This window comes from Chenopodium quinoa, unplaced genomic scaffold (genome assembly GCF_001683475.1).
Source record: "Chenopodium quinoa cultivar QQ74 unplaced genomic scaffold, ASM168347v1, whole genome shotgun sequence".
Taxonomy (NCBI): domain Eukaryota; kingdom Viridiplantae; phylum Streptophyta; class Magnoliopsida; order Caryophyllales; family Amaranthaceae; genus Chenopodium; species Chenopodium quinoa.
In genome coordinates, this window is record NW_018743574.1 from 8667038 (window position 1) to 8684307 (window position 17270).

At 33.9% G+C, this 17270-nt stretch overlaps 2 protein-coding genes across 2 annotated transcripts; both read left to right on the plus strand.

The window, feature by feature from the left end:
- The first annotated feature begins 604 nt into the window (after positions 1-604).
- Positions 605-1558, plus strand: LOC110682610 (putative nuclease HARBI1). Its single transcript, XM_021858963.1, has one exon. It carries the CDS (start codon positions 605-607, stop codon positions 1556-1558), a length of 954 nt encoding a protein of 317 aa, XP_021714655.1.
- A 2890-nt stretch (positions 1559-4448) lies between these two features.
- Positions 4449-16749, plus strand: LOC110682562 (protein MICRORCHIDIA 2-like). Its single transcript, XM_021858918.1, has 20 exons — positions 4449-4928; positions 5024-5098; positions 5816-5850; positions 6592-6670; positions 6793-6882; positions 7895-7970; positions 8780-8858; positions 8977-9105; positions 9253-9351; positions 10149-10256; positions 10368-10517; positions 11138-11230; positions 12022-12073; positions 12185-12296; positions 12530-12755; positions 14561-14637; positions 15617-15659; positions 15753-16013; positions 16097-16222; positions 16306-16749. The coding sequence occupies exons 1-18, from the start codon at positions 4688-4690 to the stop codon at positions 15867-15869; spliced, it is 1881 nt and encodes a 626-aa protein (XP_021714610.1). The 5' UTR covers positions 4449-4687; the 3' UTR covers positions 15870-16013; positions 16097-16222; positions 16306-16749.
- Positions 16750-17270: the final 521 nt, after the last annotated feature.

The following is a 17270-nucleotide window of genomic DNA, read 5'->3' on the forward strand; positions in this document are numbered from 1 at the left end:
ATGGACTATATATACATGCATGACACATCAATTTCATTGCAGAGATTGCAATGATACATGAATTTCAATTCAGAGTTACTCACATGCAAAATCAGAGCAACTCACATGCATTGATAGTCACTTGGACTATATATACATGCAAGTGTTATTCAAAACGGAAAGAATCCCAAACAAACCAACTATCAAACCATAACCAAAACATGTCTTTCATTTCCTCCACCTCAAGCTCTAGTTCTTCTGATTTCTCAAATAATGTTGAATTTGATCGGTTAGTTGATGATTATGCTGCTAACCACCTACCTCATATTTTAATTCCCCAACACTCATCACAAGAATCCCAGCTTAATAATGATATAGCAAATGTCCCGGAGCCTAAAAGGGATAGGGAAAGAGAAAAAGGGCATGTACAACTATATAACGATTATTTTGCGAGTAATGCAGTGTATAACGACAACCAATTCCGCCGTAGATTTCGTATGCGAAGATCTTTGTTCTGTCGCATTATGAATAAGGTGGTTGAAGGGGATCAATTCTTCAACAACGTCCGAATACAGCTGGAAAGCTTGGTTTATCACCGTTGCAGAAATGCACCGCTGCAATAAGAATGTTAGCGTATGGCGTAGCCCCCAATGTCGTGGATGAATATCTACGTATCGGCCAAACAACCTCAAGGAATGCATTGCAACATTTTTGTCAGGGGGTTATTTCACAATTTGAAAGTGAATATCTACGTAAACCTACAGATGAAGATTTAAGGAGAATCCTTCATCAAAATGAATTGCGTGGGTTTCCAGGCATGATTGGTAGTATAGACTGCATGCATTGGGAGTGGAAGAATTGTCCTACGGCTTGGAAAGCACAATATGCTGGTCGTAGCAAGACTGCAACCCTCATTCTTGAAGCCGTTGCTGATCAGGATTTATGGATTTGGCATGCGTTCTTTGGAATGCCTGGCTCATGTAATGATTTTAATGTCCTTTACCGTTCACCGGTGTTTGATGATGTTTTACAAGGTCGTGCACCACCAATAAATTTTTGGGTAAACGGACATCAATATGAGTTGGCCTACTACTTGGCAGATGGGATTTATCCGAAATGGCCAACTTTTATACAAGGTATTACACATCCTCAAGTTCAAAAAGACAAGTTGTTTGCTGATCAACAAGCAGCAGTTCGGAAAGACGTTGAACGGGCTTTCGGAGTTTTACAAGCTAGGTTTTCTATACTACGACAACCTGCACTGGCCTTCGACGAAGATATTCTTTGTGACATTATGAAAGCCTGTATAATAATGCACAACATGATCGTCGAGGATGAACGACACAACTACACACGGGCAGATGTTTTGAGACGATACTACGAAGAAGATCGACCACAACGTCCAGCAGCGCGGGCGGGACCGAGCACAAGTGCCACGGTGAATAACAACGAGCCATTTGAATTCAACATCGGGCGGCCGCCCAACACAGATTTCAACGCGTATTTTCAGAGGAGGATTGCCCTTCGTGATAGAGAAATTCATTCGTCTCTCAAACAAGATTTAGTAGAACACATATGACAGAACTTTCGTCATAATACGGCCGAATAAGCAAAGTTGTAGAATGTAATCGTATCGTGTTTAAGTTTTAATACTCGTCCTCGTGTATTATTTTAGCTCAAACCGCTTTTATTAAGTTCGTAAACGTACTGTTATTTAATATCCGATGTATTTGTATTGCTTTTTATGTGTTCATTTCAAAAATGTGCTTCTTATTATGTAATCGTTTAAGTTTAAGAAAACATCTTTCGTACAATCTATAATTGCTGTAATTTTTATTAATTATTATATTCTAATAAGAGCGTAAAATTCAAAATTATATTGAAAATGTTCTTTTTATTAATTTTACCCGTCATTAAATAAATACAAATATAAAACAATAAAAATAAAAATTTACCAAAATAATTAAAAAATTATTAAAAAAAATTACATTACAATTAAAATGTAATGAAAAAAAAAATTACATATTTTTAATTGTATTGGAAAGTTAAATATGTAGTATAAACATTATTAAAAAAAAAGGATAAAAAAAAGGTGATGTGTATTTATGGTGGGGTATAGTAAATAGTGGAGGATAAAGTGATGAGGAGTTTTTTTTTTAGAGCATTGGTGTAGAAAAAAAAAACCTCTCATGAGAGGAATTGGATGGGAAGAGAGAGAAAGTGGGTAGAGAGAGATTGAGCGGTTTGCTTTCTCCTCATTGCTGATAATGGTCTAATATGAATTTATCTTAACTTATTTAAACTTACCTAGTTTATCTTAATTTATCTAAACTTATTAATTTGTACTTGAGTAACCCTTATCAAAACTTAATCAACTTGAATTGAATTTAACTGAACTTATTACACCTGAAATAAGAGAAAATAAGGTCAACATAACAGCCCCTTAGTAAAAAGGATATGGATCTCAATGGCCTCCATGTTGCGAAGATATGTGCTGGTGGTGGTGATGGTTATTAATGAACAAACGCGAGGTTTTATGGTATCGGTGATGTTTTCAGCTAGCAAACATGAAGATAGGTGGTGACAGATGGGTTTTGGCAAGAAAACAAGAATATCGACAATGTTAATGATGGTTTTCGATGAGCAAATAGGAAGATGGAGAAAAGGTGTCGATGGTAGGTTTCATTAGAGGATGGAGAAGCTTGTTTTGGGAAGAAAAATGAAGAACTGAGTCATATGACGAGTCAACAATTTTATGACATGTCAATGAAAAATCAACAAAATTGGTTGATTCATTTGTATTTCCTTGGAGGGGGGTATCATACACCAAAATACGACACACGTCAATCCGTTACACCATGAGAATCAGGAACACATTATAGATTAGCAACTAGTATTTATTGGTTCTACATGTTATACTACGAGAAAATACAACTTTTTCTGATCTCTTTAATACACAACTCATATCTATTGTCACACTCACACACACACATATATTAATTTAATTACAAATTTATCATTTGATAAACAACTCACGTGTTATCAAGGTAAGAAACCGGACAAGTCTCTTATTTAACATTCCACCAAATTATTTCGTGCAAATAACAATTTTCTAATCATCATTGTATGTTATCATTGTATATATGTTGATGTCCAAAAACCACACATGTAAACATAACCAAGGGCGAAGCTACATGGGGGGCGGGTGGAGGCCCGACCCCCATGACCCAATTTCGTGGTTTATTATTTTAACTCTAGCCCCTATAAATATTTAGAATATATAATATTCTTGTTACTTATTTTCATATATTAAAGGCTTGCCATAGTGGTTTGATGAATCTCATTGATTGATGTTCAAGGCCCTAGGATCAAGCCTCCTAACTAACAAGATTAGTTTTTTTTTTCTTTTTCAAATCCCAATTACTAAGGGCTTCGTCATTGTTGATTTGTTTCACTACTCAATCAGTAATCTTATTTTATTTTCTTAATTTTTTAAAATAATTTGTAAAATTCTTCTTTATGTTAATTGCTAAGGTTTAAGGATTAAATACTAGGACTAGTTTACTCGTTACTAAACTTTTTTAGATGATCCATTTAATTTTTTCACCCTTATTCACCTAAGCTACTTTGTTTGTCATTTCCTATTTATATATAAGATACATTATAATTAAAAATTATCTTATTATATTCATCTGAATTTATTAGTACTTCGTATGTTTTTTTTTTTTTTTTTTTTTTTTTTTTTTTTTTTTGGGTAATGTTTATACTTAATTAGATATACTGATAGCTAACGAAATATATTATGAAGCTTGTCTTAATAAATCTAGGCATATATGCAAGAAGAATAGAGGAAGTGTTTGTATACCATCAAGATTGATATGTATGTTATTATTTTGATAATTGTGATATGTAGGATATCTCATACAAAATAATCTAACAAATACTTCGAATATATTTTAGTAGAATGCATGGTTTAAAAAAAGATTGAATGAATTTTTTTTCCCTACAGTTAGAGTATCCAACCATGTTCATATTTATTTTATTTTATTTTATTTTATTTTTATTAAAGTGTTAGTCGGCCCCTAAAGCTTTAAAATCCTGGCTTCGCCCCTGAACATAACCATTGTAAAAAGCATTGTTGCTGTACACATAAACATTTTGCATTTTATATCTTTTAAAATCTAAGAGCCAAAAGCAAGCAAATAATACAATAACATGTTTTCCACGCCAATATCTCAATTGCTTTGACCAACACTATATGGAGAATGTAAAGTTACACAGTCGATTGAAGTAGCTAGGTAATTACTTCATCTGTTTCAAAATAAATGTCCTAATTTAACTGACATATTTGCCAACGCTAAAATTCGTCCTAATGTCTTAAATATTTTTTTTTGAGGCAATCCTAATGTCTTTAATTATATATAAATACTCCGTTCAAATTATAAACTGGTATCTAAGAAAATTTCCCAAATAATAAAAAAAAAAAAAAAAGGTTTGTACTAGGCCGGTAAAAGTTAGCAAAAGCCAAACTGCCTAAAGACGGGAATTGATGTAATTAGTCGTAAAAGCAGTTGGCAACTTGGCACAGAGCGGTAATCAATTGATTAAACAAAGCTCTCGCGCTTCGCTTCTATATTCCCGCTTGAATTGAGGAAGAAATAGAAGCCCTAGAAATCTGACAAAAACCCTAATTGTAAATTGCATCGCAATGCCACCTTTACCTGCAAACGATGATCTCATTGTCGTTGAAATTCCTAGCGACGACGAAGAAAGCGTCCCACCTCAACCAACAAGTAGTAATGGCAAGCAACCAAATTCCAAGGTTTTGGAAGCTTCTACGAAACTTAACTCAGCAGATCCCGACTTCACCAGGCAGAAACTTGATTGTCGAAGTTTCTGGAAAGCCGGTGCCTACGAAATCGGCCCCTCTTCATTTGTTCCTGCTCAGGGTAACCTACCTTTTTTCAAATTTTTTTTTTTTAATTAATTTTGTTTATTTTTTTTTAAAAAAGTGTTGTTAATTTTGCTGTATCTGGTTTTGCAGGTGAATTGGAGCATGCACGTGTTCATCCAAAGTTTCTTCACTCCAATGCTACTTCTCATAAATGGGCTTTTGGTGGTGGGTTTTTTTTTATTTTTTATATATTTTTTTTTGTTATCAGTTGATTACACTTGGTTTGCTTATTTATTTTCATAATACTCTTGTTGGCAGAGTATCATATTACTTGGTTACTCAGTGTTTGTAACTGCCATGATTCCGATAGTACTTGATTTACTGATGTTATATTAGCATTACCAAGACTTGGGATATAGGAAATGGATCATTCTGGGCATTTTGGTGTAAGATGTGTTATTCATTTGTTTGGCAAGTTTGTACCGCATTTAATAGAAGCTATAGTGCACTTCATATTATCATGTATTTGGCCAAGAGCGGGAAACTCTTCTAGCCCTTTAACACATGGAAGGACGAAGGAGGATCAGAAGGCGGAAGCCAGAAGGCTTATTCTTCTTGCTCTAGTCTAGCCATTGATAAATCAACATTTAACTTTGAAAAGTCAATATTTGGAAAAACTCAATTTACTAAAAGTCTGAACAATTTATACCATTGGATAGCAAACTAATACTTCTGAGTGGTGCTAGGCTGGGTTGAAACTTTTATATGTATATATATATGAGTAATCAGAGTTAGTTTTATTTATTATTTTTGGTGCAACTCTTCCTTTGTACTCTGTAGTTTGTAACTTTGTGTAGCTACTTGTGAGTTATGACTTATCTTTACATTCGACTTCCGATTTTATAGATAGTTGTTTTACATCATTTTTTATGTGTGTTACAGCTATTGCTGAGCTCCTGGACAATGCTGTTGACGAGGTGAATATTCACATCTTTCTGTCTTGTTCCTTTTGGTTTATAAAGCAACGGGTCTGATTTTGGAGAATTATAGATATTTATTGGTTTGTTGTCATGGTTTGCTTTTGGATGTGTGGTACTCCATGCTCTAATTGTCTATGAAAGTATGCTTCTGTGACGTTTGTTAGAACAAATTGATTTGGTCCCTGAACTAAGAGTTATCATTTCGATAACATGGTGGTGTCTGCACCCAAATTTGACAATGTAGCAACAAATATAGATATACTTAAATGTTAAGTAAGAGGGTATCAAAAGCAGTCACCTTGGCTAGTCACTATTATATTGGTTTAATTGATTGAGTTAATTAATCAAAAACAATGAAGTATATAGGCAGTACACAAGTCTCATTTGTGTTTGTTGGTGACAGTATGGTAGCAGGAACCGTCACTTAGGCATGTCACTGTCTTTGTAGCTCAGACCCTGGTACTCTTATACTATTTGACTATTTGTGTTTTGACTAGAGTCACTAGACCCTTGTTGAAAAGGTATAGGACTTGCCTACATGTATTTAGTAATTTAATGTCATTTTCTAGTCCATAGTTTGGTAAGTCTTGACTGTGATATATATATTCAAAAATCTTTAATGCATTTCTCGATAAGTTGTGAGGTTTGTTTGTTTGTTTATTTGTTTATTTTTTTTTTCTAGTTCAATGGCTTCAGCTTATTTGCTTATTTGTTTTATTTTCTTGCTTATGGTTGTAGATACAAAATGGTGCTACATATGTGAAAGTTGATAAAGTTCTTAATGTGAAGGACAACTCTCCTGCGTTACTTTTCCAAGGTATTACATTGTTATCAAACTGTCTTATACTATTGGAATATATGAACTTCACATGTTCACTGTTCAGACTAATATTATCATAAATTCCACTGTATATGCTAAGATGTCTGAGTTGTGTACAGATGATGGTGGTGGAATGGATCCAGATGGAATAAGAAAATGTATGAGCTTGGGTTACTCGTCAAAGAAATCAAATACTACAATCGGGCAATGTAAGTTCTTATTTATATGAATCTGTAATTTTTTTTAGGTTTTAAGTTCATGAACATTTGCTCTAAAGTCGGCATAGTCTTTTCCTTTTACAGGATAGAGTTTTCATTTCTATTATCTACTTGTAGAACGTACAAGTGATTATCCAAACATGTTATTTGGTTAGAGCTTGAAAGTCTTGAAAGTTAACTTTTATAACTCTTGAACTTAAAGAATTCCTTTCGTCAAAAAAAACTTTTAAGAATTCCTAGTGTGTAATAATTCTCGCCTTTGTTTGTAAAAATAGCTGTCTTTATTGGTGATCAGGTGTTCTCTTTAAAGATACAGAAAACTAGATAGCTTTCTAATGTGGTTTGACCGCAAGAGGGAGTAATCCCTTTACTCCCTCCTCCCTGTGTGTGTGGGGGGGTGGGGGGTGGGGGTGGAAGAGTATAGAAAGTGAACAGCAACTTAAATAGCTGAACCAACATACCTCATTGGGCACTCCGCACTTAAATCTAGTTGTTCAAGCTCAACCAATGAGCCAGAAGAATAAGAATGATTGATTATTCCAATGGTTAATTTACTTAGGGTTTTGGGGGTTGGGTGCGATGGTATACCTTGGCCCGTTAATAATTTCCCCCTTTGGGTTAAGGTTGTTGGCTGCGTTTATCCTACTTCCAGGCACTTGCACTAAACATATGAAGCTTCATGCACATGTTCTTTTTTATAATTTGTAATTTTTTTTGATTGGCAGTTTTACTTTTACGCAGTGGTATATTTTCCATTCCCCGCACTTAGTTCAGCCAATACCTATACAAAATTTCATGGAATTTGTTTCTAGTTTGGATGTACAATATTTTGTGAAAAACTTTATTAATATTGTGCTTGCAGCAATGTCTGCAAGTTACTATTATTACAACTCCACAGAGTCCACACCCTTGATTTTGTCCCCTATGCGCTGATTGCACTTCCTTATTTTTCCAATGTCTTGTACTTCTTCCTGTTGTTAAATGATCCATGGGTTGCTTTCAGATGGAAATGGATTTAAGACAAGTACGATGCGTCTGGGTGCTGATGTAATTGTCTTAAGTCGTTCGACACGTTCAGGGTAATTTTCCCTTTTGTTCATTTGTAGCTTTTGGTGTAATAAATTTATGTCCTGCTTTTGCTCCCTAATTTTCTTGTTTTCTACTCATTTCTATGTATTGTCTCCTCTTTTTTTTTTTTTTTTTTTTTTTTTTTTTTTTTTTTTTATAATTATTATTATTTTTATAATATAAGTGAAGGAAGATATTGCACATAGAGAGGTTGAATTTATGGGACACAAGGTTTGAAGGGTGAACAAAGAGGGGAGAGGAACTGACCTTTTCAAGCCTAAATAATTATATATGGATATCTAATCAAGGATAATTAGACTTCAATAGTTCAAAACACAACAATAATGCTTTTATAGATTTAACTGAGCTTTTAAAAATTCAAAGTAGTGTTTTTCTCATCATGTACGCTAGCCTAGAGAAAACAAGGATGAAATCGTATATACATCTCATTTTCTACTTGAAAGCTTCACTCAACTTATCTAGAAATGGCTGTGTAAATTTAGGCTTAGCAAGGCCATCTTCTCTTCCCTCTAATTCCCAAGCTTTTTAAACCCTTAAATGCCTAGTTGCTCTGCATATCACTCTCTTCATTTCTCCCTTCAATTGTAAATGCAGACCAAAAATGTCTATTTCTTGTTACTCAAGACTTCAAATATATATTTTAAAGGATTGTTGATGAACTAAAAACATGTCCTGCTAGCCTTTTTGTGCATTTTTATAGTGATGATAAGTTCATGTTGAATATTTACCTGTAGCATATTCTTTAGCTTGTTCACAGAAGATTATTTGTTTTCCTTTTCTTGGCGTGTAATACTTTCAGGCGTGCTACACAAAGTGTTGGTCTACTGTCTTACACTTTCTTACGGTTGACTGGACAAGATGATGTCATTGTCCCAATGGTACTTCTTTGTTTTCTAAAACAATTAAACATATTCCATTGGGCATTATGATTTCCTCTTCTAGTTTTCTTATCCTGGAATTTTGTAATTTACCTTGTATTATGACTATAATCTGCAGGTTGATTTTGACATTTCTAACCATTGGGCAGAGCCAATAATCTACAGCTCACATAATGATTGGACAACAAACTTGAAAACTATCCTTGAGTGGTCTCCCTTTGCTACAAAGGAGGAACTTATGATGCAGGTTAGTTTTGACTAATGGATGCTGATGTATCGTATTTCTTGCTTAATAATCATTTTTTTTTACTGAACTGAAAACTGAAACGTTCATACTCTTGTTGCTGGATATTATTAGCCTAAAATTTTCCAATACTCATTTTGTGCTTTGCAGTTTGAGGATATTGGACCTCATGGATCAAAAGTTATAGTATACAATCTTTGGCTGAATGATGAAGGCATTTATGAATTGAATTTTGACGATGATAATGAGGTACATTTCAGGGAGTTACAAACCCTTCCACCCCTGCCCCCCCACCCCCCCCTCTTTTTTTATTTTTATTTTTTTTAAAGAAGATAAATATAAATGACTGAATGAAGATGTCCTGTTGAAGATTCTTCAGGAGGCCTTGGGGTACTGTTGACTGTCATATTACAAGGAAGAGATTACTTATTAATGAGGATTGATATAAGTAGTGTGATGTTATGTTCTTTGTTATGAAAGGAGAGCTTGGTAGAGAGGAGTCTTTTGTGATTTTTGTGCAATATCATTGAATAGATTATTCTTGCTAGGCAGTCAGTTTAATGAAAATTCATCATAAGGTCATAAGTTCATAACCCTCTCTATTATCTGTAAATGTAAAAAAGTGTAACTATCTGAAATTTTGTTGAGCACAGGTATTAAAGCCTCTTAAAATGCTTGGTATGGAAGCACAAACTTAAAAAAGGTGCCTGATGTGCCGGCCGGTTTCTCATTATGAGAAACTTGCTTTTGTGTGAGCGTGTCAGTTTGTATGAAGCTAGTTTCCTGGCTTATTTGCTCTTAATAGTTAATATAGCGCTATTTTGTTGTTTTAATTCTGCTTCACTTACAACCATTTTTTTTTAATCTTCTTTGTCTTTTATATTTGGTTCTACTGATTGTCAGTCACCCTTTCATACATGTTTAATTAGATTTATTTTGATTAAGATTTAGAGTAACAATTTGTCTGTGTTTTTTTTATGGATCTAATGAATCTTTTGATTTATTTTTTATTTATGTGCGGCTTATACCTGTTCATTATCGTACAGGACATAAAGCTAAGGGATGAAGCTAGTCGAGTGAGTGGGCTGAAAGTAAACAAACGAACACTTGAATTGCAATCACACATCTCATATCGCCTCCGCTATTCGTTGCGGGTGCCTCTCTTTTCACTTACACTTGCTGTTTACTCTAATTCATTTTTGTTTACTATTTGCTACCAAGTGCATGCTGGTCTAATGTAACTCAAATATGAAATTTTTTTGCAGGCCTATTCTTCCGTTTTGTACATAAGGAAGTTCAAGAACTTCAAGATTGTGCTGAGGGGTAAACCTGTAGAGCAATTCAATATTGCAGATGAGCTCCAATATAAACAAGTGGTGACCTATAAGCCACAGCTTGCTGCAACGTCTAATGAGGTAAAAAAAAAAAATCTTATATATTAAAATGCAGAAATTTCATCTTCTTACGCATGCTCAATTTAGTCGAGGTAATCTATTGTAGGAAGGGAGACATGGTGGAAATGTGCATTGATATGTCCATTTACTTACAATTGATATATTAATGTGTTTTTGCTAATGTATTTAGTACTAGTGGGCCAATGGCCATTAACAATAACAATAATGATAATAATACTCGTAATTTTAGATATATTTGTGGGTAGACCCATTACATGTAAGCTTTTGAGAAAAATTACCACCTCTAATTTTCTGCTCTACTCACTTAGATTTGTTGGCCTAGTGAATGACTGATGCTCCTTCAACTGCCTCCCTCTTTTTATTTAATTACATTATTATATTATCGATCACATTTAAAGGCTAATCTCCGTGTAATAGCATTTTGGCTGTACCACTTCAATTATTCTGCATTTTATTTGTCAGCATATATTAACACTGTTCATAAAAATTGAACTGAATGGTGTTGTTAATCAAGAGATTGTTGCTTGAATGAGGATTGGGGAGTGTGTTTTCTTCTACATTCTAAATTTATACTATATATTTTCCTGTACTAACTATTGTGCTATTTTCCTGTCTACTAGGTTTTAGTTAAAACCACCATTGGATTTATAAAAGAAGCTCCAGATCTTAATGTTTCTGGGTTCAATGTGTACCATAAAAATCGCCTCATAAGGGTATGCTGGATTGTTCTTACTTCGTCTCTTGGATGCTTATGAAGTTATGATATATGCTTTTTTACAGTCCTTGTTGCACATGGTGGATTCAGCTTATAGTGACTTAATTCTGTCTGCTGAATTGTTGATTTGCTTGCTTTAGTACCTTGTTTTGTCATTCAGTAAAATATGCTTTTTTATCTAAAGTTATTTGTTCACTTAGTAACCTTACAAAAACACATCGTATCAAGGATTTAGGGTATCAATGCAATAACTAAGGATTCCTTAGTATTTGTGTATATTCTGTATAACCTTAAATGAAGCTTATTTGAGTATTTCGGAATGGTGGAATTACTGAAGTAGCTCATAATAATTGGATTCACATAAAGCTCTTATCTCTGTACGTTCTTGGTATTCATTTATTTCCTGCTGCATTTATTTAAGCAAGCTATGTAATCCTTTTGAAGACCTCAGTAAATTCCGTCCATTTTTTTTTTTGACATTTACATATGATTTCCATGCGTTTGTTCACCTTAATTCACTTTCTGACATTAAAATATTGGAGCTGCTATTATATTCTTTTTAGGTCATTGAACTCTTCTTATGTATTAACTTGTAGATGTATTTATGATTCTCAAATATGTTTTTTTTCTTTCCAAAAAAATAAAATATCCTTTTTAATTCAAATTTCAGCTGGTTGCCTTTTTATCCTTCTCTTTCTGCTTGTTCTGCAATTTTATCCGTGTATCTATCATTTACATGTGCATACAAATTCATTGCGACTTGCTTACTTGAATTACTTTTGGTTGCAGCCTTTCTGGAAGGTCTCTCGTGATGGAAGTTCTGTGGGGAATGGTGTTGTTGGTATGTTGAATTATGTTTTTTGTTTTATTTTGGAAATGTTATTTGCCTATGATTCCTCTCTTTGTTTAGGTTGTTTAGGCACACATTTCTTAATTCAGTGCTTTTATTTAGGTGTTCTTGAAGCGAATTTCATAGAACCAGCACATGACAAGCAGGATTTCGAGAGATCATCATTGTTTATTCGGCTGGAAACTAGGATGAAGCAAATGGTTTTTGATTACTGGTTTGTTCCACGCTGACAATTTGTCTGCTTATTAAGATATCTGTATATATTGGTCATATACACTATATAATGGCTACGTGTGCCTGAAATCTGAATATTCATTAATTTGCTTATCATTAGTGTGGATTTAAAGTCTTGCAGATAAAGAGGGTTATAAGTTTTTGTTCAATTCTATAGTTTCTAATGCAGTAGTGATTAGGATGACACTTACTTTAATCTCATGCATGGCACAGGAAAAGCCATTGTCATTTTGTTGGATTCCAGCGGCGTGATCAGCCTCCTGCTAAAATAAAAAAATTATCTCATTCTGATGACCAAACAAATAAACTTCCAACAACTGGAACTGGATTTCAAGAAGGATTCACTTCAAGTCGACCCTTTGTTGGTCCTTCCCCTGGATCTAGAAGAAGTTACCAAGAAAATTCATCTACTGAGCAGTCTGTTGTTGAGCTCTCTGCTGTAAGTACTCTTGACTTTACTTATATTTGTTCCCGTCTTTGGGTGTGGATGAGCAAACTGAAGGTTGATCTTGATAGATCTGAAATGCACCTTGGAATAAAAAAGCTTGGCCTTAATATTTGCAATTTCTATATATGTGTGATTTCATTATTTCAGGGGTCTTGGTGTCAGTGAGCTTGAGAATGTTGAGCTTAGGCTTGGTTCAGTTTGTGACTCTTTCTTGTTCTTTCCCAATTTGGCTTTCTTTCTAACCCTTGTGTTGTATATGTATGTGTGTATGGACCAAATATTTCATTGATTTGAAATTACAATAGTAGCGGTTTCAACCATATCCTTCTTACACCTTCAAACAGCAACAGTCGACATTCATATGCAACAAGTATGCAATGTGTATAGTTCAAAGGCTGCCTCCTAGAGACCCCTTATGATCTATTCTCATATTCCCCATTTTCTGGAAGTGCTGCAAAGTACAGACTTTAGTCTAAGGATTCTTTAATGTCTGTTGTCAGCAAAAGATAAATATTAGATATATTACCTTTACGATGATGTCCTCATGTGATCAAGTTTTTTGTTGATGGGTGTTGGGAGATTTTGAGGTCTAATCTAGATACGGCATGAGTGTGGTTGTTAGCTTAGGGCCGAATCATCATCCAAGAGCCATTTAATTGTTGTTGCTTTTTAGCTAGAGAAGATTTCTCATCTTTTGATTTTGCTGGTGGGAGTGAGTGGCATCTCTTAGATGCTGTAATTTTACCTTTTCCATGTCGCAATTAGCAATATTGCGTGAACCTCAGAGATGTTTTTGACTTTGTGGTGAATTTGTTCAAGTTGGGTGAGGCTAGATGTTAGTATGATCATTGGGACAGATATGTAATAAAGCAAAACTTGTCAAGTGAGCTGGTAGTTTGCATGAAGGGCTTTTATTGCTGAAAGATCAGGGAGAGGAGAGAGTCATAATGTGTAAATATTGTGAGGATAAGAAGATAAGGTAGTAAATGAGGTTTGCCATTTATAGAATAAAACAAAAGTGTAAAGTGTTTTCTGTAACGAACTAAAAAGAACAGTGTAAAGAACTTTCAGTGACGGAGATAGTAATAATTTATTATTTTGAATTGTAATAGTTAGCTATGCTTGGATTGCATGAATAGACATATCTGATTGCTGACATGCACTAGGAAGCCTTAAATGTACCTGGATGCGTGATCTCTTCACGACAAATAACAAATTGATAATGTTAAGAAATTGTAAACAATATTTAGAAGGGATTGGATATTATACTGGAAGGATAGTACCTACCGTGATTTTGCTGTTAGGTTTGATTCTTAGAAACTGCTTGGGCTGGATATAATTTTCTCTGCTCTCCGAGTATATATATTGGTTATTCTGCTTAATTCCTATCGATGCATTACATCCTTTATGTGTGGAAATAAGCATTTATGTCAGAGTTCCCTTTGCATAGCTTTTCTTCGCAAGGTATATAAGAGGTAAGCTCAGCTGCTGTTTTTGATAACTATTGCCCATATCTGATTCATTTAAGTGCACCTGGTAAACGGGTTTGCATTTTGATCAATTTCATTCTTTAAAACTATTTGAATTTTGAAGTCAAAACTTCTTGTTAGAGGAATCAAATCATGTCTGATTGACTGCTCAGAACCTAAATTTTCTGAGCAGATGGTGTATATATATTTTTTTGAATAGTAAGCAGATGGTGTATATGGATGTATTTGTGTTTGTCGAATCTAGAATTTTGCTATTAAATCGTAATTGTTTCTTTCTGTCATCTAAAGAGGTTATGATATTTGTAGGATGAAGCAGTGGATAATTCTATAGCCTCTTTATCTATTGAACAAATTTGTGAAGAGAATATTCAATTATTTGCAAGGTAGGTTGGTTCATTTGGCCTCTCTATTGTTTGTTTATACCTACCTTTTTCAGACATCATGAAGAGTTTCATTATGATAATCTGCTGCATAACTCAATCATTTATCACCGTTTCTGCCCAGAATAGAAATGTATCTTTTATGCAATTGGAATGCTAGGCAATCTAATCTTAATTGTGTGTTTTCATGTGCAAATGAATCACTTAAAAGAAAACTTCATGTATTGGTGTTTGAAGTTTGCTGAAAAGTAAATAACTGTTCAGATATGTATATAAACTTAATTGTTTGATATGAAATAAATACGAAGTATAATGTTTATGTGATAATAGAAGTCGTGTAATTTTGTCAGTTATAAATACTAACTCAATTGTCAGTTGTAAAATTAGCTGTTATGGTTGAAGTCATATTTTGTCTTCTCTCTTTACTATCAATTGTTTGATTGATTTGATTTGATTAATTAAGCCATGGTCTAGCAAAAAAAAAAGTAGTGTGGAATATATTGTATTGAAAAACTAAAAAGTTATGAAGACAAAAAAGAGTTTGTTATTTATTTTTATTTAAAAATAAAAATTCAAATATGGACTTGCTAATTTTAACATTAAGCCAAATAGACGTACAGGTACTTTGTTTACTCGCAGCTTACTTGTGGGTAGAACTGGACTAAAGTGACATTGGTTTTGATTTAGTGTGACCGGCTGACCGTTGTGGTGCCAGATTATTGTTTAATGAATCTATAGTACTTTATCTGAAAGAGAATAGGAGGAAAAGTTTGATGTCATTCATAACACGTCTAATTATAAGTCCATTAGCCTTCCAGACCTTGCCAAAGTGGGACTTTGGTTACTGACAGGCCCTCCACTGAATTTAAATTACTCTTCTTCAACTGCATAATCCTATCTTTGATGATGTAGAATGTTCTATGGATGGTATGAATAGGAAAGGCACAGTTATAGGAAATAAAAAATTTGATATTCTGTGCAGGTGTGAAGAACATGGGCAGAAAGAGCATGAGCTAAAACAGACGGTATGTTAACATAACAACCTTTTATATTTCCCCGTCCACTGTGTTGTTAATTTTGGATATTGTAACATGCATTTTGTATCACTGGTTATATAGGTCAACAAACTAGAGAAGGAGTTGGAGGAAACAAGGAAAAAATGTGCACAGCTTGCAGCATACCTGGAAAGTCGGAAGAAACAGCATAGTCTGATGCAGCAGGCAGGGCATGTTTGATAGGGAAATTTAGAGTCGTCTAGCTGATATGAGGTAGCCGGAGAAGGTGAACTGAAGCAAGACTTTGTAAGCACTACATGATATCTGTTCATGACCTTGAAATCTATGGGATGCACTGCGTGCTTCAGTTGTTATGATCTAGAGGTAGCATTTCAACATTAGGGGTTCTTTTTGTAAATCAAACTGGTATCTTATTATATGTATTAAGCTTAATTCAATCCGTGCAGGCATGGATGTAATCTAAGCAAGCTGTACCTGGAAATTGAAGTTATTCCTTCAGAACAACCCTAATGTGAATCTCACTTTGCTTTGTGGCATCCAAGATTTCTGTGGAAGGTAGTTATGATCTAGAGGTAGCATTTCAACATTAGGGGTTCTTTTTGTAAATCAAACTGGTATCTTATTATATGTATTAAGCTTAATTCAATCCGTGCAGGCATGGATGTAATCTAAGCAAGCTGTACCTGGAAATTGAAGTTATTCCTTCAGAACAACCCTAATGTGAATCTCACTTTGCTTTGTGGCATCCAAGATTTCTGTGGAAGGTAGTGGGTAGGTATTGTGGAAAAATGTCAAGCGCCATCTCTTGTAAATATGACTACTGTGGGATGTGGGAAATATAAGTTCTGAACTATTGTATATGCCTTTGTAAGTGTTTAGTTCATTTAATATAGTTGTAGAAAGGGGCATTAATTGATATCGAAGGTCTAATGAAGCAATAAAGCAGTTAAGCTTCAGGATTTATACTTCAGCAAAGTTTGAGATCTAATACGGAGTATCACAAGCACTAATAATAATAATTTTTATGACATAATTCTTGTTACTCAAAAGAGTTTTTTCTTTTTATTTTATTTTATTTTATTTATTTTTTATTTTTATATTTTGTTTTTGCACGGTAAGATATGGGGGGATGCTCCTCTTAGCCTCCTATCACGTCACTATTGGGGGAGATGGAGGGACAAACCGTTTGTCCACTCATTAATCCTCGCTTAAAAGAGAAATCTTATCTCTTTCACTCAAATGATTTTTCGGGGTTAATAATCAACTATACAAAATTGCAAATTGTTGACGGATTGAATGGGCGTTGAGTTTGTAACATATTATTTTCTATGCAAGTATAGTACTTGTATTTTTATGGTGGATTGCAGGTTGAAACTGATTCAACTTTCAACTTTGTTGATGATATAATTTATAGAATCTATTTTCTTTGTTCTTATTAGTCAACATATTTTGAATTTGACGGTATTTTACTAACCTATTCACAAACGTGCCTAAAGTAAATACATATTGTGTTTTTTCTAAAAAAAAAAAAAAAAAAAAAAAAAAAAAAAAAAACGTATTGTGTTAACCGTCTGTCAAGTAATTGTATTAACTATTAACTTATTATTAAGTGATTTTCTA

What these genes read in the sequence shown, in the direction of transcription:
- LOC110682562 (XM_021858918.1), top strand. Translation starts at nt 4,688, where the DNA reads ATGCCACCTTTACCTGCAAACGATGATCTCATTGTCGTTGAAATTCCT. An exon ending in AGGAGGAACTTATGATGCAG is followed by an intron (nt 9,106 to 9,252) that starts GTTAGTTTTGAC and finishes TGTGCTTTGCAG; the next exon opens with TTTGAGGATATTGGACCTCA. An exon ending in GCCTCCGCTATTCGTTGCGG is followed by an intron (nt 10,257 to 10,367) that starts GTGCCTCTCTTT and finishes ATTTTTTTGCAG; the next exon opens with GCCTATTCTTCCGTTTTGTA.
- LOC110682610 (XM_021858963.1), top strand. Translation starts at nt 605, where the DNA reads ATGTTAGCGTATGGCGTAGCCCCCAATGTCGTGGATGAATATCTACGT.